The following is a 26,224-nucleotide window of genomic DNA, read 5'->3' as shown; positions in this document are numbered from 1 at the left end:
TATATATATGCACCAAAGAATACAGAAGAATTCCTCATTGTATTGCATGTTTTGATATTTACAGAGTATCCATCCTTTCTCTGGAAAATGCCACAGCTGTTAGCACTGTGATCTGCATCCAGAATCATAGACTGTAGCAGCTGAGAGGGGATAGATGAGTGGTTGAGAGGCTGAGCTAAAGATGCTGTGTTTCAGTCCTAGCCATGAATTTCTTTCACACCTCCCTGCATATCTTTTGATATCACCTTACATAGTAATTCTGTTTGAAATTTCTTTTGTCTTTATTTATTTTGCAGCTGAAATAGCCACAGACATATTTATCAAGGTCAGAGCACTGAGCTCTAATTCTTTAAGCTCAATAAAAAACCTAGAATCTGGAAGTGATAAAAAGGCTCCTTGGAATCTGTTGCTCCTGTCGGTGATGCCATGCCTTTCATCCATGGATTGCAAGGAAAGCAATTAAAAAAAAAAAAAGCTTTATTTGAGGCCTAGTAATTATTTCACTTAAAGAAACCAAATGCAGCACATGTATTTCATCTCAAAGTGCCAATATGTATACAAATTTTTGTTTTGCTCACTAGGGATCCCATGCAAATGTGTTTCTGCCTCTTGATCAGTCTATCGTATGGGCTAGGCAAGCAACAGTAATTTAATTTCTTTTCTGACTGTTATTCAGATAGTAAATAAGTAATTCTTATCTTTACTTTGCTTGGCATTTCCTCTTTCTTCATCGGACTTGACAAAGTGACCGTGTCAAAATGCTTGGTCTGGTCCTACATGTGGAGGTCGTAAAGGATGTTAGTGATCCCTTCTAGGCTTGCTTTCCTGCATTAATATCTAACATTCAAGGGAACATCCTGTGTTAGTAGCAAATCTGTTGGAAGGAAGAGATCTTTGTTCTTTACAGAATAAGGAAGTTCTTTCTCCTTTATGCCTAAACTTGATTCAGCTCTCCCTCTCAGGTAGCCAGAGAGAACTCCATTAAAGTCACCAAAATCAATGAGCAGCAACTGAAAGGGAAATCGTTATCAGAAATGTGTCCTATCTTCTAGAAACTGAGAAAAAGGGAGGGTTTCCAAAACATGCAATAGATTGTGTGAAATGCTCTTCAGTGGAAAGCAGACTTATACCCTGTTAAATGGCATGAGAAGAAAAGAAGCGCTTTGTAGGCTCCAAAGACCTTTTGTGTTGCACTGAGCTGAATCAGCCTGTAACTTGCCCTGTTTCTCCCTTAGACTCAGGCTGCAGCAAAGATCGTAATCAACCGGTCCGACACAGCGCTGCAGCGGGCGGCACTGCTCCTGGGAGTGTTCGGCATCAGCATATCCAGCTACAGCACACACCAGCTAACTCAAACAAAAAGATTCCCCATGACCACTTAGGCTGCGCTAGGATGTGACCCAAGAAGTCCAGGCTTATGTCAACACTGCTGATGAGTGGCTTTGCTGCCGCTGTTACCGTGCGGAGGTAACGAGACACTTTGCAGCTGTGATTTCTACATGCAAAGTTAAATAGATGGAAGGACTGCAGACTTCTTCAAGAAAGAAGAAAAGTAACTGCTGTCAGAAGTATTGGATTTCCAAACAAGACAAACTTTCTGTAAATGCTATGGATTTCTTTTATTATTCAGTGTATACATAGAGATCTAAAGGTATAAAATACAGTTACATTCAGAGTAGCTGTAAACAGACCAGTGTGGCTGCTGGGCTCTGGGGGTGCCACTGCGTTGCAGCTTTTGCAAATGACTCCAATGCAAAGACTGTTTTTGCAAAAAAGAAGTTAGAAGCAATATATTCCTCATTACAAGGGTTAGAACAAAAGGAATTAATCTCCCATAGATTCTTTGCACTGTACATTTGGGTATTACAGAATTTGTGCACTCTAACTTTCTCTATTGAATCTTAAACATTTCTTGATGCCTTTTGGGTAGCAATGTTTGTGTATTGCAGCACAAGCTGGTAGCCTTCTGTCACAGCAGAGGTGGCCATGGTGCTGGGAAGGCTCCATGGCTCCAGACCAGATAACTTCATAGCTGTGCAGAAACTAGAAAGTATTAGTAAAGTTCTAGAAACTATCAGTAAAAATGCTCGGTTGGGTTCCATTGCAGAGTTCAATATCTGGCTGTATTTTTCTGCAAAGTCAACTCATCTCGTAATATACATACTGATTAAAATACAAATAGAGTTTGACCTTTTTACCCTACTTCTCCCTTGTTTTCTTCTCATTTGGTACAATAGCTTATTCAGGAAATTTCTCTTACTATTGGCTTGTACTTTCCCAACTGCTTCTTATATTTTATGTAAACATAGCTTTGTAAGCACTTTGTGCATATGTTAGCATTTAAAATTCTTTGTTCTTGGTTACTAAATACAAGTATTATTTTGGGGTCGTTTTCAGTGTTTAAAATTATTTCATCTGTCAACAGTGTTTAAATTCAGCCACTAAGGGGCATCCTACACAGCTGAATATTGATTGCTCATTCCAACATGACAAATTACAAATTGAATCAGGCTGAAATTTTTACTTTATTTTCTAATTGTTCTTGTCCCTGTTTGCCTTTTTCTCACCCTCTAAGAACCATCTCTCCTCCCCCCACAACTTTTGTTAGAAGATGATGAGAAAATCAGTGTTTACTAGGTCATTTTTTTTCAATGTGCCAGGTCACAAATTGCCTCCATCTTATATAGACTTCTGTTTATATTTTTTAATAATATAATTAAATATTCCATATTCTGCCTTCACCTACAAGAAATGAAACAAATACTTGAACTCCTTGACAAAAGTAAGAATGACACCACTGGAAAACATTGTCACAGAGACTGACATTATATAGTGTGACTCCCACCACCATACTCAGTATGCCAGAATTATGTTTTTTTAATCTATTACAGGATTTTTGTCTGCTGCATTTTTGTTAACTGATTTCCTGCTCCCATTCAACATGAATGTAAGACCATTAGCTGTTTTCAGGGTCATTACTATGCTAATGCAAGCTGTTTTGTTAGAGGAAGAGTATGTGCAATGACATCATTTTAACAAGATATACTCAAATAAAATAAATGATGACTTGGCCACTGAGATGTTCCCATTGGAAACAATGCTCATGAGGAATGTGTACTTTTCTTTGAGAATTGTTTTGAGTAGTTTTGAAAGCTTTATTTATTACCAGTGAAAATGACAGGAGGGCAACACAGGTAATAGGCACACTAAGTGTGGAGAGATTTTATAAATGTAGAGCCCACAGGAGCCCCAGGAACATACAGGGAGCTGTAATTGAAATTATTTACAAAACAGGATGTTTCAACTTGCTTCTGATGAATTGGGCCTGGGCAGAAAATCACCTTTATGTGAAAAGCTGGGACTGCATCCAGCAGAAGATGGAGGAATTGGTATCTAATCTATCTGTTCCTGTAGAAACCTACACTCAAAATGTCAGTTTTCTGAAGTGCATCTGCCACCTCATGCCAGGAACAACAGCCAGCCATATGCCCTTCTCTTTCACTGCTGTGCTTCCCTGGAAGACCTTTCAGGTTTCCCCCTCAGCCAGGTGAGCCTGGGGCGTGTTGAGCACCAACGCATCAAAACCTTGTGGAGGTGGCAACAACATACCCACCTTCTCATCTTTCCTGTGTCTGGAAGCCCAGCTGTGGACTGGAGGTTGCCCAGAATATGAGTGGAAGCTAAAACCCTGTACCCCTTTTTGTCCTGCTGTGTGTTAGTGCAAGCACTCTTTGGCAGAGGTAGGAAAGGCACCTGCACAGGTGCTCCCATGGAAGAGCCTGTGGCACTGTACCTTTCCTCCTCCTGTTCTCCTGAGGGACTGGCATGGTCCCAGGGCTCCTGACTCCCAAAGGAGGCTGGCTGTATGAGCCTGTCCCTGCTCTGCACCCACTACAAACAGGCAATTAGGACAAGCTAAAACCTTTTCCTCCTAAGTGCTCATTAGCTACGTTTTCCCACTCCCTGCACACAGTTTGCCATGGGTTTGGACCTTACTTATGTTTGCCATGTTTACAGACATCTAACAGAAGCCTGCAGGCTCAGTATGTGGCTGGGCTCCCAAAACCTGAGTAGGATACTGCTCCATGCTGCAATTCCCAAGCCTGCCTGTGAATTTTCTCTTCAAAGCTCTCAGCACACCAAACTTCAAGCATATGTTTATGTCCTATTGAAGTCAAAGGGGGTTTAAGGAATATCCTTACATCCTTTGCCAGAGTGAGGCATTTAATCTTTTCCTTGATCTCCACCAAAGAAGCATTTACATTTTAAATATATTTGTACTTTTGTTTATATGGTTTCACTTCAAAAATGTTGGCAATTCATCAACAATTGAATGCTGATGAAAGTCAGGAGCCTGGTGAGCTTGGGGAGGTTAATGCTGCATTACCTAGTTGTAAAAAACACCAGCAATGGATTTCATTTGGCATATAAATTGTTATGTTTGAGGACTTACCCTCCAGGAATTACTTTGTACCTTCCATAGCTTCTAAGAATATTCAAATGGAAATACTATTTAAGCTAGTAAATATTAGACTTTCTTTACAAATACACTTTAAAAGCCATTTCATAAAATTTGGATTGGTTTTACTTCTAATATCTGGGAAATATAGGTTAATATCTCCTGATACTGAACAATTGTAACTCAACTAATCCACTTGTAACAGAAGTAACTTTTCTAGTCTGAATTATGTCTTCATATAGCAAGTTAATTATTTTATTATTTTAGGAGGAATCATGGGAGATTTTGTAGCTGTTTAATTTATATGCCTGAGTCCACCTCCTAAAGGCAAGAGAAATGAAAATATTAAGTAATCAGAAACTCAAACATGGTTGTTAATCTTCAAATAGATGTAGCATAGACTAGAGACTTGTTTGTGATAAGTGGCATTGCTAGTGAATATCACAAAGCATTCAAGCTCTCACATATATGTACTTAGTTATCTAAAGCAGGATTTCTGTCTCCTTCCATCGGGACAGGCAACTAAGGGCAACCACTCAAGGTAGCACTCATCCACTAGTAAGGGAAGTACAATATAGAGGGAGTGCCTGACATATTTCATGCACCTTCTGGAAATTATGTTTCTGCAAACTGCTGATCTAAACCATTACTTATCTCTAGAGCTGGAGATTGTGTATCTCCCAATATACCACAGACACAGAAGATGAAGTTGAGTTTGCCTTACCCATCAGTGGGTGCTCCATTTCTTACAAGGTAGTGGTAATGACCTTGTGGGGCTGAACCCCTAATCCATGTATCTGACTGAGAACAGAATGCAAACAAGCTGAGAAACTCTTCATTTTAGACCATGCATTTTTGCTAGTGCAAGATTCATGGAAGTCTGGCCTCAGCTGAGGTTTCAGATGCTGATATAGTCATAATTGACAAATTAATAAATTAATAAATAAAACTGGGGCATTGATGTTGTGTGGGAGCTTCCTTCCTGAAACCTTCTGTGTCTGCAGCACCTTTTCAGTGGCAGGTTGTGCAGTGGGTTTGTCAGTGGAAAAGCCATGTGTTAGTGTTCATTCACTTCCCTGGCTTCATTTGAATGTGGCCACTGACACTTAACTGAGAAAAGGTTTTCCCTGTGCAGTGCAATGGTGCTTCCCTATGGATATATTAGTGATAAAACAAACAGGAGATATTAATGCTTGTCACATCTTTTCTTACCTTGGATAAAATGACTTTTCCCCTCCTAGTTATGAGTAGTCAATGACAACACAAAATAACACCCTCAAGCAGTCTTGCCTTTCATACGACTTTGTTGTTATTCTTCTAGAACTATCACAGTTTAATAAGGAGGCTGAAAGGTAGTTTAATCAAACAGTAGATTAATAAGGTTCCTAAGGCTACATTCACTTCATCTTTCAACTTTGTGTGCAATCATGAGCTATGGAGTGTCACTGACTTTTAATCAGTGCCCATGTCTGCAGTGGGTGTGTTTGTAAGCATAAAAAACAGCCCTAAAGGGCTCAGAAAGAGCTCTCTCTTCCCCTCCTTAGCATCATTCTTGCAAGTGGCCTTTCTAAGAGTATAAAAACCATTAATATAAATCATTAGTATAAAAACCTTTTAAAAAGGTTTTAGGAACCTCATGTAATCCACAGCACACCACTCATGAGGTCCATCCTGCAAGGGGGACACTGGAGTCAGAGTGGTCAAAGGAGGTGTTGGATGCCAAACAGGGTGAGGGCTTGAATTAGCTCCTACTGGGTGCTTCCATGTCTTTCCATTAAGAAACAGAAGGTGAGATCCAGCTCAGCTGACATGAGCAGTGGAAAGTTTGGCCAAATCTGCCCACACCCTTAGTTCTCAATACAGAGAGCAGATATGGGTCCTAGGCAGACCACTATCACCTTGGCACCTGACATCAGCCCAAAGGTGCTTTGTGATGAGCTGAAGAATGGGGACGGTTTTCTTACATGTCAAAGTACTTAGTATTTGAGGGTTCTCCAATTTTTCTATAATTTTCCTGACTAGGGGAAGGGACTGTATGTCATTGCTATTATTTAAACCAGAGTAAGGAAGAAATGCCAAGGCAGAGTTACCCTGCTGCTGAGAAAGATTTTTAATCTTTTTGAAAAAAAGCAAATGACAAATTGGTTTGTCCTTTACTCTCTGTTCTTCAGTAATGGATTGCAGGAACTTGGCCGAAAAGGAATGGGGGTACATAAATCCAAAATTGCTGAAAGCTTAAACAGAATCATCATTGGCTAGGAATAGCTCAAACACCATGTGCCTTCCCTGTCATAGTTGAGCCATAGTTCCTTTTAAAAAGTGAGCTCTGCCTCAAGGGAAAAGGAAGCACATGAGGCTGTACTCTGCTCCACCAGGTGTTACTCAGCTGCACTGTGATAGATTCCTGAGGAGAGGAAGGCCAGAGGAATGGAACCCAACACTTTGCTTCAATGTGACCCTCCAATGGCAAAAGAGCCCCTTGGGCACTGCTTTGGGCCAAGACAACCAGAATGTGGCTGAGCCTTCAGTGAGGGTCCACATCTCTGCCCCAGCTGCTGTCTCTGGCTCCCAGAGCTGCTCTGTGGCCCCTCTGAAGCCTGTGGAGCTGTGGCTGAGGCAGTGTGTCAGTCTGTGTGTCTGTGTGTGCACACAGAGAGGGCAGGAGCCGGCTCTTTGCTCGGCTGCAGGTGGTGAAGCTGCAGTGATGCCTCGCAGCTGCAGCGTTCTGCGCAAATCGCGGCTCCATCCTGAGCAACCTGCAGCCTCCCAGTGGGCCTCAGCCTTCATCTGCAGCACAGCACGGGCAAAGAGCTCTTTCAGCAGGGAACTCGGAGTCCCTTTTCTATCACTTGCCAGCTACATCCTGTTCATTAGCCCCAGAGCTCACCTGAGGGATTATTTGTCATGCTTCATCCCCAGCTGAATTCAGCTGTTTATTTGATAGCACAGAATCAAGAGGAGAAACTAAATAAACTCTGTGAGTGTTCTCCCTGAGAAAGTATCTGCAATGTTTTTTGCCACTTTCCACCCTATTTTCAATTTTCCTATAACAATTCTGCTGTTGCGTGTGTGTCCCTGCATCTTCCTGCTTTTCCTTGCCAAGCAAAAAGGCCCCGAGACCTCAGCTGACCCCGTCCTGCAGAACAGCATGGGATGGGGTGAGAGGCATCACTCAGCAAAGAACAAGGGAAGCAGAAGCAGCATCCCTCCCACGAGGTGAGAGGGGCTGTAAATCTCATCTGTGCAGCGAGCCTGGGACCACGCTGAGCCCAGGGTGGCTATAATGAGCCAATGCTCCCAAAGTCATTGAGCAAACCTGGCAACTCACTCAGGCTCTGGTAGCTGTGCTTTAGCTGTGCAACTCAGTTCAGGTTTGTGTCAAAGTGACAGGAGGATGAATGTAAAGAAACCCACTTTCAGCGGGTCGCTAGCAGATTTTTTGGCTGTTTCTTTTGAAATCATACAGTTTGAATTCTACTACATAGTTGCTCTCCCATATTATTTAGTTCCTTGCTGAGCAGTGCACTAAAAAGCCCAGAGTTTGCTGTAGGATATCAACACTGGAGTATGATTCTGCACCTTTATTTCACTAAATTTTAGTCACTATATATTAAATATTCAGCCTGAGTTATTTCCATATGTTCTGTCCACAGTGAGTGAAAAAAATTAACACCTCCAGAAAAAATATTCCCCTTCAGAAGGCGTCTAGAAGAGGTGGGCCAGCTTCCCATCTAATGAGTGCCTCTCTCTGTACTGGCAATGGACTGGACATCTCAGTGTCAGAAAGCTCAAGGCAACAGAGATAACTCACCCCTGTCTCCACAAAAACATTCTGTTCCAATGATAGCAGTTTCCCATTGAAGACAGACACTGAGACCGATAGTGAACTCAGAGGCACAATTTGCAGGCTCCATCTTTCAGAGGGAGTCACTGAGTTGCAGGATGCTCTTTCTGGGACTAGGAAAGCAGAGCCTGGGAACTGAGCAGCCCCGCTGTGGTTCACCTCTCATATGGAGGCACCTGGAAGCCTCAGAGAGCTGAAGCAGCACTGAGTAGGAGCAAGCTTGCACTGGAGAGGTGGATGTACTGCAGCCTGCCAGGTACCAGGGCTGACTAGCATTTATGAAAGGAGCAGTGAAGATGCCATGTCAGAGCATCCTCATGGGAAGTAAAAGGTCACAAAGGGCATTCTGTGTTTTCTTTGGAGATGAAGCCCTTGGTACCAAGTGTGCAGTGCAATTGAGCAACAGCAGCAGCTGTTAGGAGTTTGGTATGTATCTACTGACCATCCTCCTTAATAATGGCAGAATGCCTTCTGCAGAGAGAACAGCTTGCAGGCACCAGAAAACTGCACTGAAGGATCCACCATGAGGCCCATTCACAACCCCACTAGCTCCTTCCCTCCATCTCCCCCTTACAGGAGCAGGGACCCCAGTCTGGTCACTCTTGTCCCTTCCAGAACCACTTGTCTTGGTGGGCCTTTCAGGAAATGACCCTCATCTGCAATGAACTCATGGGAGATGGCTCACTTTCTGTCCCCCTGAAAAAAGGGGCTGGCCACTGCCTGCAGACTACAGGCTGGCTACCAGAGCCATCTGCTGGCCCTGGCACTTGAGTTATGGCCAAATCCGGAGGTGCCCATGGACTGCAGCAATCCCACAGAGGCCACAATTAATTTCAATTGGTGTACAAATGCAATTTAACAAGTTTCCCAGTCTCTTATGTAAGCTAGGAGAGAACAGCAGAAAATTAATCATTTCTGGATGAGAACTGGAGATCTGCAAACAAAAAAACCCCAACAAATCTCAAACAAACAAACAAACAAAAAGGAAAGTTCAGCTCAAAACTGTGCAGTGTAAAATATGCTTCAAATACCGTTTTGAGTCTTATTTATTTCATCATTATTTTGCTGCCTGAGCAACTTGTATATGAAATGACATAACATAAAATATCTCAGGTATTTAACGTAGGTTTAGGTTCTTCCCACTGACACTAGAGAGAAATAAATGCTACTCAGTTCTTGGGTGAGAGAGTCCATCCTCCAGAGGCACACATTTTTTTCCACTGATTATGGAGGGAGCCTACTGTGTCTGTGCTCCTAATTCAGGCATCTCATTTATGTTTCCATAGCTAGCTAGGCTGAATCCAAGCCAAAATCAATCCACTTAAGTGTCAAATCTCCCACTGCCAAAGGTCAAACAACATGCTCTTACAGCAAATTAAATCCATGGCTCTTAACACTTGCTTTTCCTAAGCAACAAAGGCACAGTCATGAACAGCATCACAGAATCACAGAATGGTTTGGATGGGAAGGGACCTTCAGAGTTGGAGCTTCACTGTCATCCCTGATATTTGATTAAAAAGAGAGTTGTGCTGTACCTCAGTCCCCATGTTTCTTTTACAGCTGGACTTCCTGTACGTATTGCAGTCTAACAGCCCTTTAAATGAAATATTATTTTGCCAATACCTGTACTAAAATATTATTTCCCCTAACACAATGTTTAACATAGAATGTTATTACATCCTTTAATCCCAGGAACTGCTGAGAAGTTCTCAATAAATAATAATTTTCATTTCTTTTTAACACAGGCATCTATAAGTAATTGTGTAATATTGCTGGGGCTAAATTATCTTCCGATCTCTGTTGCAGTGTAAATAAAGTACTGTATGTGCCTTGCACTCTTGGATCTGAACTGGTGCCAAGGACTTGAAATCATTCACTTCACTGAGAGAAGATGAGAAAAGGAGAGGGTCCATGGATAATAGGGCTTATGTTTTACATTAGGGTCCAATGAGGGACTCCAGCAGATGTTTCAGTTCCTCACCTGCAACAGGCAGATAACAATATTTCCTTTTTCTCACTTTTCTGCTCTACCCATGGCAGCAGGAGAGGGGCTGGTGGCTGCCCTTCCCATGCAGGCAGTGTCCTCATGCAGGCAGTGTGTTCTCTGGGTGCCAGACTCTGATGGACCACAGCCCTCTGTCTCCTGAGGAAATTGCCTTAGGAGTACTTTAGGATCTGGCTGAAGGAGTCACAGAGTCATTAATGGTTACAGCTGAAGTTCTTGAAGAACGGGGGAGGTCCCAGAAGACTGAAAATAGGGCAAAAATCTTCCAAATGGCAAAGCCTAGGATCACTGCTTAGTAGTGCTCAAAAACCACTCAACAGTACTCAAAAAATAATCAGAGCTATCTGCAAACCCACAAGAACATAAGAGGATAAAAAGCAGCAAGTGTGTTTATCAGGAATAAATCATATGCAACCAACTCAGTTTCCTTCTCAGACAACACGGCAAGGTGAGCAAGCATCATAATGTAGGTGGCAAATGTCATTCTCATATGCAAGCTGGGGGAAAACACTATTAAATGAACCTCAGTAATGAGATTACAGGCCTTGTTCAAAAACCTACAAAAAATGAAGAGCATTCTTTGAATGTCTGGGAAAAAATTATAGAATGGACTTCTGCACACTGCTGTGAACGGGGGCTGCCTGATATTTTTACTAATGACTCATGGTATGTGAGTGGGAATGCATAAAACATTAACCTCAGAAGGTCTCTGGGTACCAAAAGACAGGAGCAGAATTCAGAATGATCTAAAATCTGCCAAGTGCTCCAAGATCAGCAGTGGGATTCAGGAGGGGCAGGCACAAAACTTGACACTTTGGCAGAAGCATCAGCTGTGTGAACACAGGATGAGGAGCAAGGCAAGAGTGATGGAGCGAATCCCAGCACTAGGCAGCGGTGTCAAACGCCAGCAGGGGTGGGAAGCAGCCCTGTGGGGCTGTCAGGAGAGGGGGAGCAGGCTGGAAGGTGTGTGAAGGAGTCTTCTTGCTTTGTCCAGCACTGGTGAGGGCTCAGCAAAACTGCTGTTTCTCATTCTGAACCACCCTGCAAGGAGCATGTGCAGCAAGTGAAGAGAGCTCAGAAGTTACAGAAGCAAGAAGCACAGAAAATGTGATCTGCACAGAAAGAGTGAACAAACTGGTAGCTTGGAAATGGGAAGACTGATACATGCCACAGACCTGACCATCTCCCCAGCAGCCCTGACAGTGGACACTGTGCCTGCAGAAGGCACCTCTGCTGACCCACAAAAAGCAGGTGTTCTTTCTTGCCGGCCTTGTAAAGCTCTGTGTCACAGCACTTTGCAAAGCCAAGGCCACCCTGCTTGGCAATGCCTTTGTGGATGCATAATACACACTCTGTGCCACAGAATTATGCTAGAGACAGCTGGTTTGGACAGGAAGCTCTGAGGTGCTCTGTTATCCTGGAACCTGCCTACACAGCAACCAGCACTTGATACTGCAGGATCACCATAGGGAGCATGCCACCAAACATGCAAGTAGGGATGAGCCATCCCAGAAGTTTTCTGCCCCACAGGTTGGCATCCAGGAACACAAATGTGTCTGGCTGCACTGTCAAGTGCTTTCAAGGGTTGTCTGGAAATGGGTATTTTGTTTTCAGTTTTATTTAGTAAAAGATGTTCCAGCAAAATTGATCTCTTGCTGTTCTGTCCTCTCTGAGTGGGAGAGGGTCCATAATATTGGGGAGCATGGGTGTGGAAAAGAAAGCTTGGCTTACATTTGTAAATGCATTGAGGCCAAAGTCATGACTTACTACTTGAGGTGTCTTTCTTCAGGTACCAAAAAGCCTGACCTCATGGAAATGAGCTGTACCCTGCCAGGAGAGTAACCTCTGCTTCCCCAGGGGAAGAAAAAAGACTGCAGAGCAGCAGTGGGTCTGCAATATATTACCCCAAGCTGAGGCAGCTGCTCCAAAATATCTGAGCTTCCATCAGCACTTGGACAGTCCTGATCACTCAGGACCCACAAGCCAGTGAAAACCTCTTCGTAGCACATGCATCCTTCAACAGTTGGTGCCTCTGGATGCACAGCTGGAGGGGAGCAGATGGTGCTGTTCATCCCCATGAGTCCAGTAGTCAAAGCACCTGTCTGAGCCGTGTCTCTTGGATGTGGCACCAAACTCATCACCAGGAGCGCTGTATCCCAGCCCTGGATACCTCCCAGCCCCAAGAGGTGTCCCCAGAAGCAGGCCTGGGGATGAGGCAGGTCCCTGCTGTGGGACAGCTGGGTGTAAGAACACCGAGGGAGCATGAGCAGGACCAGGAGCATGGCTGTAGGTGAACAGCTAGCATGGGAAAAGAGGACAAAAACTTTAAACCACAGACCTCCGAGCATCTGCCCTGCTCTTCCCGTGCCTCCTCAGCCAAATGTAATTAACCACTGAGAACAGACTGACTGAACTTCACCATAAATATTGTATCAAATGTCATCAATTCTCCTTCCCATTATAATTTCTGAGATAGAGCTGTGATCTTGTCTGTCCTGTGTAGAAAATTGTTTGCAAGTGGTAAACAACCTCCATTATCTCGAGTGCCATGCCCTGTCACATGCCCAAGCAAGTGCCACAGCAGGATTGCTCAGTTGGCAAGCCTGCCATCACACACAGGGGGATAGGCAGAGGTCTCCTCTGCACTCACCTCCCCTGTCCCAGCTGGGGCTGGACCCATGGCAAGTCTTTAGCATTGGACATCTGGTCTCAGAGGCCACAGCTGCTCGTGCACACAGCCAGCCCTCCCTGGGGCACCTCGGGTGGTCTCCATGGCAGGAGCCCTGCCTTGCCTGTTGAGTAGAAGGTGAAGATGGCTCAGTTTTGGTGCAGGAGCTCAGCTTTGGGTACATAGGATGTTCATACTGCTGACATTTAACACACCACGTGGGAAGAGGAAAGCTGTCTCTGATCCATAGCCACTGTCCTCTGAAATTTCATAAACCATGCACCCTGTTATTTTTTAGGTAAAAGCATAATCATTTTATGAAAATATCTGTTTTTACATACTGGTTTTATTCCCATTCTGGAGTTTTCACTTTTGCCGTCTTGTGCTCAGTTCTGGTGTTTGTTTGATTAGAAATACATGTGATTTCTTTTGCTATTCTCATTGTGGCACATGGTCCAATTCAGTAGCCTGATTTATTTACCTGTATCAATTATTCAATATCATGCAACCCAAATAATATTTTAAATGCTTATGGTAAAGTTAATTCAATAGCATAAACCCTAGGTTTCTTTTCAGGAGTGGAGCTTTTATTTCATATCCTATTGATCATCAAGAGACAAAATGTTAATGCAGGTTTCCTCTGAACTGTTCCTATAGCACCAGTGTGGGGGAAGCATAAAGATGAATATAGAAGAGAAACTATATTTCTTCTACAAATTTACATACAAGTAAAAAAAGGATAAGCATACTTAGTGAAAAGCTCAATTTTTCTGTTTATCTTCTGTTGAAATATAGCTCTTCTTTTGACCAGTTCTAGAAGAACTCAATGGATTAGGCAAACATCAGACCAAAACTATTTTTGACAGTGTGTTGAAAATATTGGCCAGCTTGTGCAGTTGGATATGATGAGAGATTTAAACAGTTGCTGCCAGAACTGGCATAATTTTATCCTACCTGCAAAATCCAGCCAATGCCCTTGCCCTGGTGAATGTAATTTCCTCTGTGCAAGCCCTCACCAAAACATAAAGTCAGTATAAATGAGCTCTCAGAGTGAGCACAGCCACCCTGCAGCCAGCAGCATACTAAGAAAAAAAAAAAAAAAAAAAACAGGTCTGGAGATCAGCATGTCCTTAGGATCTATTTTGATTCCCTGCACATCATTTTTACATGTTGCTCCAGTGAGGCTCTTCTGAAAAATTATGTTCATAGTTCATTTTAAGTAATCTCTGGTGCCTCATAACCTTGTTCTTTGAAGAACCTCAATCTGAATATCTATCACTGAAAGGTATTTGAGGGCAGATTTCCAGACAAGGCCTTAAACTATCCCTGTTACATGCATGTGTTCACAAATCCTGTGCAAATTCCTGCATCTAAAAAAGCCCTTATTTTATTTTTAATGCACAATTATTTTTGCCAAAACAGATAACTTTCCCAAGGCAAGAACAAGTGAATATTTAGTAAACTCCTTGTATATGTGCTCATAAGAGAAAAAAAGTGGAAGAGAGCAGAGTCCTGCAAATACAAATAGATCATCTCTTAGCCCCAGCTGCTTATCCTTTAAAGTCCTGTGAAAACTGTAGTGTTAGCAAATTTAACTTTTCCTTCTTTTGACAGGGAATGAGGTATATTCTTCTTTGGGAGCCTGCCTGGGTATGACTCCCATATACCAGCTGAGCACACAACGAGGCTGAGTGGTTTAGACAAATTAATCACCTTTCTATCAATGCCAAAAAATGCCTCATCTGTAGAACAACTTATGGGGAACAAAGTAATATTTTTCACTTTGAAACAACCCTAAATATCTTTAAAGAAGTCAGAGGCTATCAAATTGATGCAAAAGCTCCTGGGTAAGGCTCCTTCTGGTGTGCTGTGGTCTCCCACTCCAACTCTGCATGTAACACATTCTCCTGCCTAATGTGCCTCTGGAGAGCGTATGGAGGAACACGTGGAGTTCTGCAGCCCTGGGAAATGCTAGGGGACAAATGTGAGGGCCAGGCTTTCTGTGGTGCCCCAGTTTGCTCCTTTACAATACATGGAATCAGAAATTGTACCAAGGCTAGAGGTGTGGGGAGCAGCTTTGCAAATCCCATCCATACACAAGTGCCATAGACCAAAGCCTGCTGCATACAGTGGGTAGGATAGGGCATTTCTGTCGTGGATTTGCATTTGAAGTGCTTCTGTGTACAAAGGAGAGGGTGTGTGTTAGTTTTTTGCTTCACTCTAGGCCTTCATGCCAATTTTGGGCTTTTGTATTTAGTATATCTAGCTAAGTTCTGATTTAAGTGCATATCCTTATGTCACCAATACATTTCTTTAACTGCTTTAATATTTCTAACAGTTCAGGTATCTTCCTCTGCAACGTCCCTCATGGAAGCACAAGTCTTATGAAATTCCTTTGTGTTGAAACAACCCACGAACTAAAAAGAGATTAGTTGGGATAACACAAAAAGTCTCAGGTCCTGCAGTGAGACACCGTATCTCCAGTAAAGTTTTCCTTACAAGGAGCCTTCTTTTGTCAGAGCCTCACTGTGCACCATCCATAAGAATAATGGTCCCCAGTAAGACTCAGTGACACCAATGTGTGCCAAACTCAAGCTGTTAAAACAGCAGGTGAGAGATGCTTCCTGCTGTGTTATGGCTGGGGCTGCCTGCAAATGCACACCTACCCTCCCGTGTGTCCTGGGTGCTACAGCCCTACCATGGGGCTCACTGCAGGCTCACTTGGGCCAGTCCTGCTGCCACAGAAGTGTCCTCCTTTCACCCTACAACATCACTGGGAGGCTTTGGGTGTGTTTGGAGAGAAGAGCCAGCATGGCACCCACCACCACCCCACAGCTGCAGCAACAATCCTCTGAGGTGGTCCCAGAGCAGCACTGTGAGCCAAGATCCACCCCCATATAATAAACACATCCTCACACTCTCAAACCTACTGGCAACAAATGGATGGGTGGTTATTACAGGAAGGATTCAAGGCAACAAAAACCCATCAGCAAGTTTTTCTATATACTTAGTACTATAGTTAGTATTTAACTCTATATATGACCCGTTTAGAAGGGCTGTTTTTTACACTTAGTGGTATACCCTTCAGGGTAGGGCAGGGGAATATATGGGAATACACTGCAATTAATCTATAAGCAGATGATAACTCTCTCTTTAGTGGCAGATTGTCAGAGAGAAACAGTGAAATGAACTGTGACTCTATGAGACATCAGAATTTGGGAGTGGGGAGTCTGTTAATAAGATCCCTTCAAAGGAACAGCTGACTGACGTCACAGAATACAAAGCAGGAGGCAGTGCAGTTTGTGGGACAAACTCCACAAGGCATCTCAAAATATTCCAAACTTAAATAGCTCCAGCATTGCTCTATCAGTTTTGAAATATTCAAATGTTACTCACGTTGATTCAACTGCACTGAATTTGTCAGCACCCTGCAGAGGTACCAGAGGGAATGATTGGACAAGGCATCATTATAAAATTTTTCATCACTTGCACCTCAGCACTCCACAGGCAGCAGAGAAGGTCTGCTGACCATGGCCGTCCTGCTGTTGGCCTCATTTGGTTTGGATTAGGGGCTTAATTCATGCAAATCTGCTATCAAATCAACATTACAAACCTCATAATTTTGTTTTTAACTCTTGAATTCTCCAGATGGATTTTTTTCTTATGTTGTAGAGTTGTTTCTGAATATCCATAATGAAAAAATTGGGCATGTTATTTAGCAGTCCACATTTTATGTGAAAATATTTCCTGTTCCTTTTAAGAGTATGGACTTTAGAAAAGGGGAAGGGAAGGGAAGGGAAGGGAAGGGAAGGGAAGGGAAGGGAAGGGAAGGGAAGGGAAGGGAAGGGAAGGGAAGGGAAGGGAAGGGAAGGGAAGGGAAGGGAAGGGAAGGGAAGGGAAGGGAAGGGAAGGGAAGGGAAGGGAAGGGAAGGGAAGGGAAGGGAAGGGAAGGGAAGGGAAGGGAAGGGAAGGGGACTCCTGCCAATTTAAAGGAAGAAACTGACTGAAAGTTCTGTCATAAATTCACCTGAAAGCAGTTCTGCGGAACAGCACAGAGGAAAATACACACTCCAAATAAATAAATAAATAATAATAAAAAAAGACCAGTACAAGCAGATGAATGTTGGTGCAGTTGGAGACTGGGAAATCAATCACTGCTCTTGGCTGTCTCTACACATTTCTGCCTGTGCCCAGTTGCCCAAACCTATTTCTCAAATTCCCATCTGAAGTCTCTGCCACCTCTACACCATCCTTTGCATAATAACTATCACTGTCTTTTTTCTAGAGAATTCTCAATAATGTCTTCCTGTAAGAAGCAACTGCAGTGATAGGTGCTATCTTAGAAGTCTGAAAGAGGCCATTTGCATAAGAAATACTTTCCAAGCACTTCAGATAATCAGCTTTCCAGATGTTTGTGTCAAGGCAGCCTCACAGCTCTGAAGATGATGTGCATCATCTTTATCCCAGGACATAAATCTCACCACTCTCTGGGAAGTCTCCTATTAGCCAGCACTCTTAGGGAAGGAGCCATATTCAGAAAAACTTTATTCAATATTTCATTTTTATCTGAATTATTTCCTGAGAACTAAACACAATCCATAGAAAGAAAATAATAAACATTTGGGCAAATATGCCAGGCAGGGATGTCCTGCAGCAGTGGGGTAACATTAAAAGAGCTGCTACATAATGCTGTCATTGCCACCTATATATTTAGGTTGAAAATGCAATTTATAGAAAACCAGTATTAAAATGAAGAGATGCAACAGCTGGGCACCATGGTGTTAGTGCTCTTTTTGAATAAAGCACATTAGGGCACCTCTGCTCTCCTTGTGTCTCCTCTTCAGGAGTCATCCTGCAATCTTTCCAGACAGGAACAAAACTGCTTGGCACTGCAAGGCACAAGCCAAATCTGACAGATCCAGCCATGTATTTCAGCTGAGGGGTAAGGTATACATATAGCATTATGTCTAACAATAACAATACAAATATTGTATTGTGTACTAACAATGCATATAATGCATATTCTGTTCTATATGCATGTTATTATGTAAAATGTATAAATATAAAATATAGTAATATAAAACATAGCAATATACTATACTATACTATATAATATATGTGTAATATATGTTTATTACATATATATTATATAAAAATACCATATATATATATATATATTACTTATACAAACTTACCACATCAGCACCAATATTGGGTGGGTGTGGCAGAAATGAGAGCACCCTCAGCAGAGCCCACAACACCAAGGCACAGGCAGGGCTGTCACTTGGAGGGGGTGTCAGTGAACTGCTCCTTTCCAAAGTGAAACAGGAAAAAACACCAGCAAACAGAGCCTAAAGAAGTTGAAGTCAAAACAGGAACTAGAGTAAGACTTGAGAGGAAGGAAGAAATAAAAGAAACTTTCAGGCACAGCCCAGCAGGGAAGGAAGCTGGGAACCTTTGCTGTCTTGTCTGTTACTCCTGCTTTTAGCAGGAAAACAGTTGCATCACAGAGCAGTCTGGATCCATCAGCCATTTCTTCATCTATCTGGTAAAAAATTATTTCAAGGTATGGCTTTTCTTAAATTAATGAGTACCTGCAAAAGAGCATGCTAACCTGACACAGCTGCAGAGATCTTCTAAACAAACACAAATGTAATTATCCTGATTCTTTAGGATAAAAATGTTAGTTGTTAATTTCCTTCGTCCACTCATCTTAGAATACTAATTAATTGTTGAATAAGTAATTCCTATTGTTTTCTCAGGCCTTTGAGCTTGATGCTGCTCGCAGGATTACGGACCTCTAGGCCCAATATCCTCTGGAGTTGTTATGTGTTAGCTACAGCCCAGGAACAGATCATCTGAAAAGTTTTACTCCATGGGAGATATGAAACTGTCCAACTCTCAGCAGAGAGCAGCAACACATCAGGAGCTATGGTGTGTTTCCCACTGGCAAGAGATGTATTTGGGCAATCAGTGTTAAGCAGTTGAATGGCAGCAGCCTGTCAGTCCCTGGGGTGTAGATGTGCTCAGCTACTCTGGTGTGATTCAGGGCTGGTCCCCCTGAGGATGGTGGGTGAAATCCACCTCTCAGCAGCACAGTCTCTTCTGAAGAGAAGCACTTGTATCTTGCTGCCTTAAAGCACCCTGTTGTGTCTGCCTTGAGCTGAAGTATCCAGGCAAGCCTTGCTGTTGCCAGGATGTGAACTGGGAGCTGCTGCAGTGCTGTCCTTGTTTCCAGCAAGCAGGCACAAAAGGAGAGATGTTCACTGCCTGCATGAGGGGTCCCTTTCCTTGACTTTTGCAGTGAAGAAGGAAAAAGCAATTTATTGGAAGACTGACCATTACAAATCCTTATTTTTCTGATTACAGAAGGACTATACAAATGGTTTCCAAATACACTTCTCTCTTCCTTGTGCTACCCCATGAAGCCATACTGCCCTTGCTCTCCCAGCTTCCTTCGTGCTTTTTTTCTTCTGGCACAGTGGTGTGAACAGCTGCACAGAAATTAAATACCTGAACTCCTGCATTTGGGATTAGATCCAAGTAGTACTTAAAATTAATTCCTGCTGAAGCCTTCCTATGTAGCCCAGTGGTTTGGCCTGCACTCTGTTATTTAGTTGTTGTACTCCATAAAGAGGTGTCACACTGGAGGCTAATTTCAGAAAATATCTGCAGCTATAGGCCTACATACACTCCAGGAAAATTCTAAGATCAGAACGTAACACAAGATATTTGGCACATTAAACCTTCAACTGAGTGGCCAAGGCTGAAATTCTCTTCCAGTTGGAGCACTAAGTCACAATTCCCACCTTGTAATAGATGTCTTTCTGGGTAAAATTCCAGTAGGAGTGCTTCCCTGAGCCAGTACTGTGCTGGAAGATTATCAGATCCAGATGAACACTTTGGCTCTCCTCCTGGAGCACAGTTCCTTGAAAGTGCAGGGGGGGATCTTATCTAATCTTACCAATGACTTTAGATCAATTGAATATAATTCCAGGTTAGGTTAGACACCTGGAAGAGCTGTGTTAACCAGTGTCACCTCCTCTGACAAGGTGCTACAGAGATGAGATGGGCTGCATCTCCCTGATTGCTCACACACCTTTGGGGAAAATGTCAGTGGAAAGTGCAGCTGCTGTAAAACATCCCGTGCTGGGACCATATTTTGAACAAAATGGTCAACCTTGCCTGTGAATAAACTGGATATTTCCTGCTGTAATAGGTATGCTGAACCTGTGAAATATTGGTTTGAGGATGGAGGGCTTAGGGAAAAACTGAAATTATCTGTCAGTCAGGCTGTCACTGCTGTTGATGGGTGGTAATGAGAAAACAGGCTATATGTTTCTGTCTGTAAAGTGATGGTTTTTTGAACTCGCATCAGGAGACTCTGAATAGGCTTTGCCTTCCTTGACTGCAGAGTAGACTAAAGATGTTTTTATTTGAATATGTATCAGTTCCCTTTGTTATGGAATTCCCTATAGCAACCTGGACTTCCTTGCAGTCTAATGTGATGTGTAACAAATTAAACTTGTTGCTCAGGGCTCAAGAACTCAGAATAGATAATTCTGTCCTGAGACCCATTTCTTACAGCTGGAATTCATTGAGGAGTGCCGACTTATTTAAAAATGTGTGATTGTGGTATGAGATGGTAAGGGCAGAGAAATGCCTAATGATTGCAGGGAACTGACAAAATGTTATTTTTACATGTTTAATTGAATTCACAGCAGAGCACATGTAGATGCAGCCTGGTCAGCTGGTGTGTGCTCATTTGCTTGGAAGCCCTGCAATCTATCTGACTGGTTTGGTTTGATTCCTGCAGATGCTGACTGAGGAGAGGTCAGGTCTAGGCTAGAAAATCAAGTTTCTCTGGGTGAATGCTGCTCAAAACCAGCTCATAGTGGGGCCCACTCACAGGAGTATAGAATGTAATTTGAGGTAAGATCTACCTTTAACCTGTACACTGTCCAGGTAAAAGTAGGATCATCTTCCCTGCAGTGCTCAGCACTCTTTGAAGATACAGTGTGTTATGCAGAGCAATGGGGGGGGGAGGGGGAGGGGGGAATGTAATTTAGATTAAAAGATTAAAAGCTGCAAAAATATTCAGCTTTTCTGAATCCCATCTCTCCTGGAGTAAAAGGAAAAATATACCCCATTTCTAATCACAGAAAGGAAATGTCATGTAGTGAAGTTGCCTCTTTCTTATACTGAGTGTACCTCCCTAAAAGCTCCCAGGCCATAGGAGGGGCAGCAAAGAGCTCTTCTAGACTCCTGGTCCTTATGCTAATATATTTTTATACTTTTTAATGCTTTGATACTTATTTTTCCTCAAACTACAATGTTTGGTTTTGAGCAGGATTTTTGTGATTAGCCTTACACCTTCTCTTTTTCTCTTTTTGGATAAATTGTTTCTGTTCACTGGAGTGCTGGCTACTGTATTCAACAATTAATAACTGTGGGATAACATGTTCCTTGGATATATACTAATACAATTTTTGAACAGTGAGATTGTTTTCACTTGCAGAAAAACTACTCATTTGAGGCTTGTATTACTGGTAGTTTTTTTTCCTGACACCAGGAACAGAGACATAAGTTAAAGCTGAGATCTTCTCTATAGATTTTACATCTCCCATTGCAGCAGATTGTTTACATTTCATTGTCAGCAGAGCATTATGAATGCAGGGAATAATCTGTTAAGCTGATTAGGGATCTGGAGTTTAGCAATGCAATAAACATGTGAAAGCAACTTGTAAACTTTTGTAGCTTCACTGCTGAGCTCTCCCCTTTACTACTTGTATTAATTAGAATGTGTGTAAATCAAATAAATATAAATGTCAGTGGCAGCAGTAGTTAGAGGAGATGTAAATGTGCTTCTCTTCCCTTCTCTGCTGTATTTTTTCCTTCTGATTTTGCTACAAAGGGGCAGTAAAATGAAGGACCACATTATTTTTCTCCTCTTTGTTGAAAGGAACAGTGCAAAGCAGCAGAAAGTTTTAACAGGAATGAGAATGATAGGAAAGAGAGCAGGAATTGGGAAAAAGAAGGGTGGGAAAATAATTAGATTTGGGAGTATAAAAGAAAAAGCCTCTGCATGCTAGTACTTGTTCCAGGGATTACTATATGATTTACTGCGTATTTACCACATTTAAGATTTTAAATGGATCAAAAAAGCCAAGAGCTGCATATCATTTCTTCTGGTGATGAGATGGGATCTGGGCAGGTGGTTCTTCACTTGTCCCTCAGATTGTGGGAGTGCTCCTGTCCCTTGCAGCTGGTAAAGTCCTACGTTGCCTACATGTCCATTCCCATTAACTTTTAGCTGGCTAGTGCAGGGCAGTCCTGCACAGGGTTGGCAGGATCTGTGGCAAGACAGTGAAATCATCCTATTTTCAAGTTGTCTCATCCCAGTTTCTAATGAAAGCTTTCAGTATGAACTATGGTTTCATTTCAACAAGCAAGAAATAAAATCCCATGTAGTGGCCACAGATTCTTCACACTGCATGTCCCAGCAAAAGAAGAGCTTAAGAATTTCTGCTGGACACATGATGAGGAAGTCTGTGCCTTGGCCTGGGCTGCACTGGGGGCTGTGTCACCACGGCCAGGCTTTGGCAATGCTACAGGCAGTTTCAGCAGAACTTGCAGCTTGGATAACAAAGTTTTCCAATCTCAAATTAATGGGCAACTTTAAAACACCCAAGTAGAGGCCTCAAATGCATCAGAGCAGATCTCATGTTTTCATTCTTTTCACCATAAGAATTTGCCTCATGTGCAGTGATCTGTGCACCCTACTTCACAGGAGAAAATGATGACAGTCAGCTATTTCTTGGATATGACTATGTTTATTGGCAAATAATGTTTTCCTAAGCACAGAAATTATACAGAGCCAATTTCCCTTTTCATATTTCAACCCTTGCGTTCAGCTAGCATACTGTCCAAAAAGTGGTTTTCTGGTTTTCTCTCTGACTTACAGACAGGAGCTTTCCTGTCTGCTTGTCTGCGTGGCTTTCTGCTGAAATTCTGCCTGTTCTATAAGTTGCACACACATATAAACCCTGAATTAATTAATTCCCAATGTTAGTGTTTATAGTCAGTCTAGTCCTTGGCAGTCACTACCATTGCTTTAGGTCTGGCTGAGCAGTGGGACACTTAATTGTTTGCTCATTTAGTCTGAAGAGAGAGCAGCCAGCATAACCATAAAACCCAGAGAGAATTTTATGTGACCAGATTGAAAAACAAAGATGTATTTGCTGGATTTCACCCAACCTCCTGCAAAACAATGCTTCAGCAGTGCATGAAGAGGAGGACTGTCATCTTCACAGGGTAAGGGGGAGGCTCGATGAGTCTCTTGGGTGGAGAGCACAGATCCCCTGCCCCACCTGGGGGCTGACATTGTCCCCAGCTCCACTACTGCTGCCTTGCTCCTGCCACCGTGTATTCCTGCCAAGCCAACCGTGTAATTAAAATAATAAATACATTCTTTAAAACACTATTTAAAGGTCTTATTTTTTTTTTTAAAGGGAAAATCTTCTGTGTGGAAGTAGTCCAATGAGCAATCATGCAGATATACTGGAGGAGTACAGTCAGACCAGGGGCACCGGGTAGCCTAGGCTTGGGTGATGGGCATGGGAACACATTAAGCCAAGCGTTGCCATCTGCACTGAAACTGGTACATGAAACTTAAGAAGAGAAACCTGGGTCTTACCTCCCTTACCAGTTTTGTGCCTCAGGTTGCTTATCCCTATAATTCTGAGGACAACCTTAAGACATTGCTAACATTATGAAAAGCTTTGAGATTCCTGAAAAGAAGACAATACCATTTATAACAGGAGTTTGTTTACTTCTAATCTTCAGGTTATACATCAATAGGACTGTTTCTGCCACTGCAGTCACTCTGTGATTATAAGTGCTTCTTCTAAATAAATGATTAGATGAAGGAATATAATTTGCATAATTACTTAATATCTATAATTTAGCATTTTCAATGCCCATTAACTTATAATTCATAACAGCAATTTATTCCTCTGTAGCCATCCACTATTTCTCTCTCAACTACAAAGAGCAGTGGCCTATTTTTGGCCAGCTCTAATAAAGAAATTAATAGACTGACTTTGTGATTATTTATTACTTGTTGGCCTTCTACCAGTAACTGTGAGAGTCCCAACAGCCTGACATCTGTCTTTTGACAGACATAGATCTTGCCTTTTTCATCTCGAGCTCAGATTTAGAGAAAGCTCAGCCTTCCCATTGTTGCTCTGTGCTATCATTTTACAACAGACCTAAGTGTTCAAAGAGCTGGTAACATCATTTGCTGTAGGAGCACCTGTTGGAGAGCCAGTGAGGGCTCTGTGAGGGCAGTGGTGAGAAAACCTCTTCTAGAAAGCACTTCAGACCACCTCAGCTCAGGTCATCATCTCATTTGTCCTTCAAGAGACTGCTCACTGTGGAGCAAGGGTAGCTGCCCAAGTTCACAGCACCAGTGCCTTTCCTTACATGCTTTTTGACACCTGGAATCATAGAATGATTAAGGTTGGGAAAGGCCTCTAAGGTCTTTGAGTCCAACCACTAACCTTACACTGCCAAGCCCAGTACAAAAACATGTCCCTAAGTGCTGCATCTACCGGTTTTTTGAGCACTTCCAAGGATGGTAACTCCACTACTTCCCTGAGAAGCCTGTTCCAATGTTCAACCACCCTTTCAGTGAAGAAATTTCTCCTAATGTCCAATATAAAACTGTTTTTTTACTAGAAAATATATTAAATTGATAGTGGCTCTTACTTAATATATACAACAAAAAACAGGTTAGCTCCTTCAGTCCAGCAGCAATTCTGTTCCAGCTGGCATCTCACTGTGGAGCTGCCCTCCTGGGCAGTGTCCTTCAGGCACAAGGGTGCAGAGCTGACTCCATCTGCTTTGCACTGCCTGGAGACTGCTGCAGAAATTTGGTGCATTGTTCCCAAGCATGGGGACAAGAGCTGTTCCGTGTGGTTTAAACTGGTCCCATACCTGCTGCCTGGCTGGTGAGACTGGGTCTGAGACAACACCTACCCGATGCCTGAGTTTTTCCACCTGACAACACCTACCTGTTGGATCACACCAGAGTGGCATTTCTCTTCCTGGCCATTTTTTAATTGCCAATGAATCATCTTTAGTTAAGTTTAAGACAATGAGTAACTCAGTGATGCAACAGAAACTGCAGCTCAGAATTCAACTCTTCAGGCACCATAAGTAAAGCATGATGCCTTTGATTTTTCTATTGTCAAAATAACTTCAGTTTAAAGCAGCATTTAATTTCAAAGGATTTGCATTTAGAACTGTGGCATATGGATTTCTCCTTATCTGATGGGGAAAAAAACAGGTGGTAGAACACTCAGGGCTCACCTCCATGTGGAAATGCACTGGAAAAGGCATTCCTTAATAACTGTATCTGATGCAGAAATGAGAGGTGTGACTATTATTCCAGAATATTTTTTAATACCTATTTTCTATGCAGCCACCCAGTTTCTGAATTAGCTCTGAATAAGGATTAGAGTCAGACCAATAAAAGCATACTCTGAAATAGGAGCATCCAGAGAAGATGTACGTCCAAATTATGTTCTGGAATAGCTATTTCAGAAACTTTCCAAACACTGAGGAGCCCTGAGGGCAGGCAGTCTGAGGTCTTCCAGCAGCACCAGGGTGGCCAAGTTTGGACTGCTGTGAAATCTTGGGTGGAGCAGAGAAAGTTGCCAGTACCAGCCCTTTGCAGAGCTCCTGGAGAAGTTCAGGGTTTCTTGCAAGAAACAGATTCTGTCCTTGAACACACACGCCCAGCTCACAACTGTGAGTACACATGATGCCAAACAGGCCTATGTCCATCAGTCCTGCCAGGATATTTTAGCTTGACCTCCTCTCATTTTCTCTCTCTCTCTCTCTCGTGTTTTGGCAGACCTGCAGTTATTTTTATAGTGTTAGCCCAAATACATACTGAATATACTGAAAATATGTATTTCAATTTCTGCTTCACATTTGCCCTACAATGTCTTACATGTAAAGAACTCTTCTGTATCCCTTTTTGGAGGCCAAAATTCAGTTTAGATACTTCTCCTCACTATTCAAGAAAGACTGAAATAAAAGTTCCATGTGAAACAATTTTTCTTACACTGAACAGTGAGATAAGTTTTTGAGTTTTATTTATCATGTAAGGAATGTATAAATGAGACTATAAAATATGTGCATATTCATTTTCCTAGTTTCTTTTATGGAAATACAATCTGC

The 26,224-nt window shown here is 42.5% G+C and overlaps 1 protein-coding gene and 1 long non-coding RNA gene across 4 annotated transcripts in view; one reads left to right on the top strand and one right to left on the bottom strand.

Annotated features, from left to right (window-relative positions):
- Positions 1-14,056, top strand: part of ERICH1 (glutamate rich 1) — a 103,829-nt gene extending 89,773 nt beyond the window's left edge. For 2 of the 3 annotated variants that reach the window (XM_077782393.2, XM_085574574.1), the window contains one exon: positions 1,236-14,056. In XM_077782393.2, coding sequence (XP_077638519.1) covers positions 1,236-1,399 — 164 coding nt within the window. In that variant the 3' untranslated portion in view covers positions 1,400-14,056. The remainder of the gene's footprint in view (positions 1-1,235) is intronic. The other variant, XR_014953596.1, reaches the window with a different exon arrangement.
- Positions 13,723-26,224, bottom strand: part of LOC146767807 (uncharacterized) — a 30,484-nt gene continuing 17,982 nt past the window's right edge. The window contains exon 4 of the long non-coding RNA XR_014953597.1: positions 13,723-26,224. This exon is cut by the window's right edge and continues 13,872 nt beyond it. This is a non-coding gene — a long non-coding RNA (uncharacterized LOC146767807).

Source organism: Lonchura striata, chromosome 3 (assembly GCF_050655825.1).
Source record: "Lonchura striata isolate lonStrDom1 chromosome 3, ASM5065582v1, whole genome shotgun sequence".
Classification (NCBI taxonomy): domain Eukaryota; kingdom Metazoa; phylum Chordata; class Aves; order Passeriformes; family Estrildidae; genus Lonchura; species Lonchura striata.
Note: the sequence above shows the minus strand (reverse complement) of the source record. Positions and strands in the feature narration are given on the sequence as shown.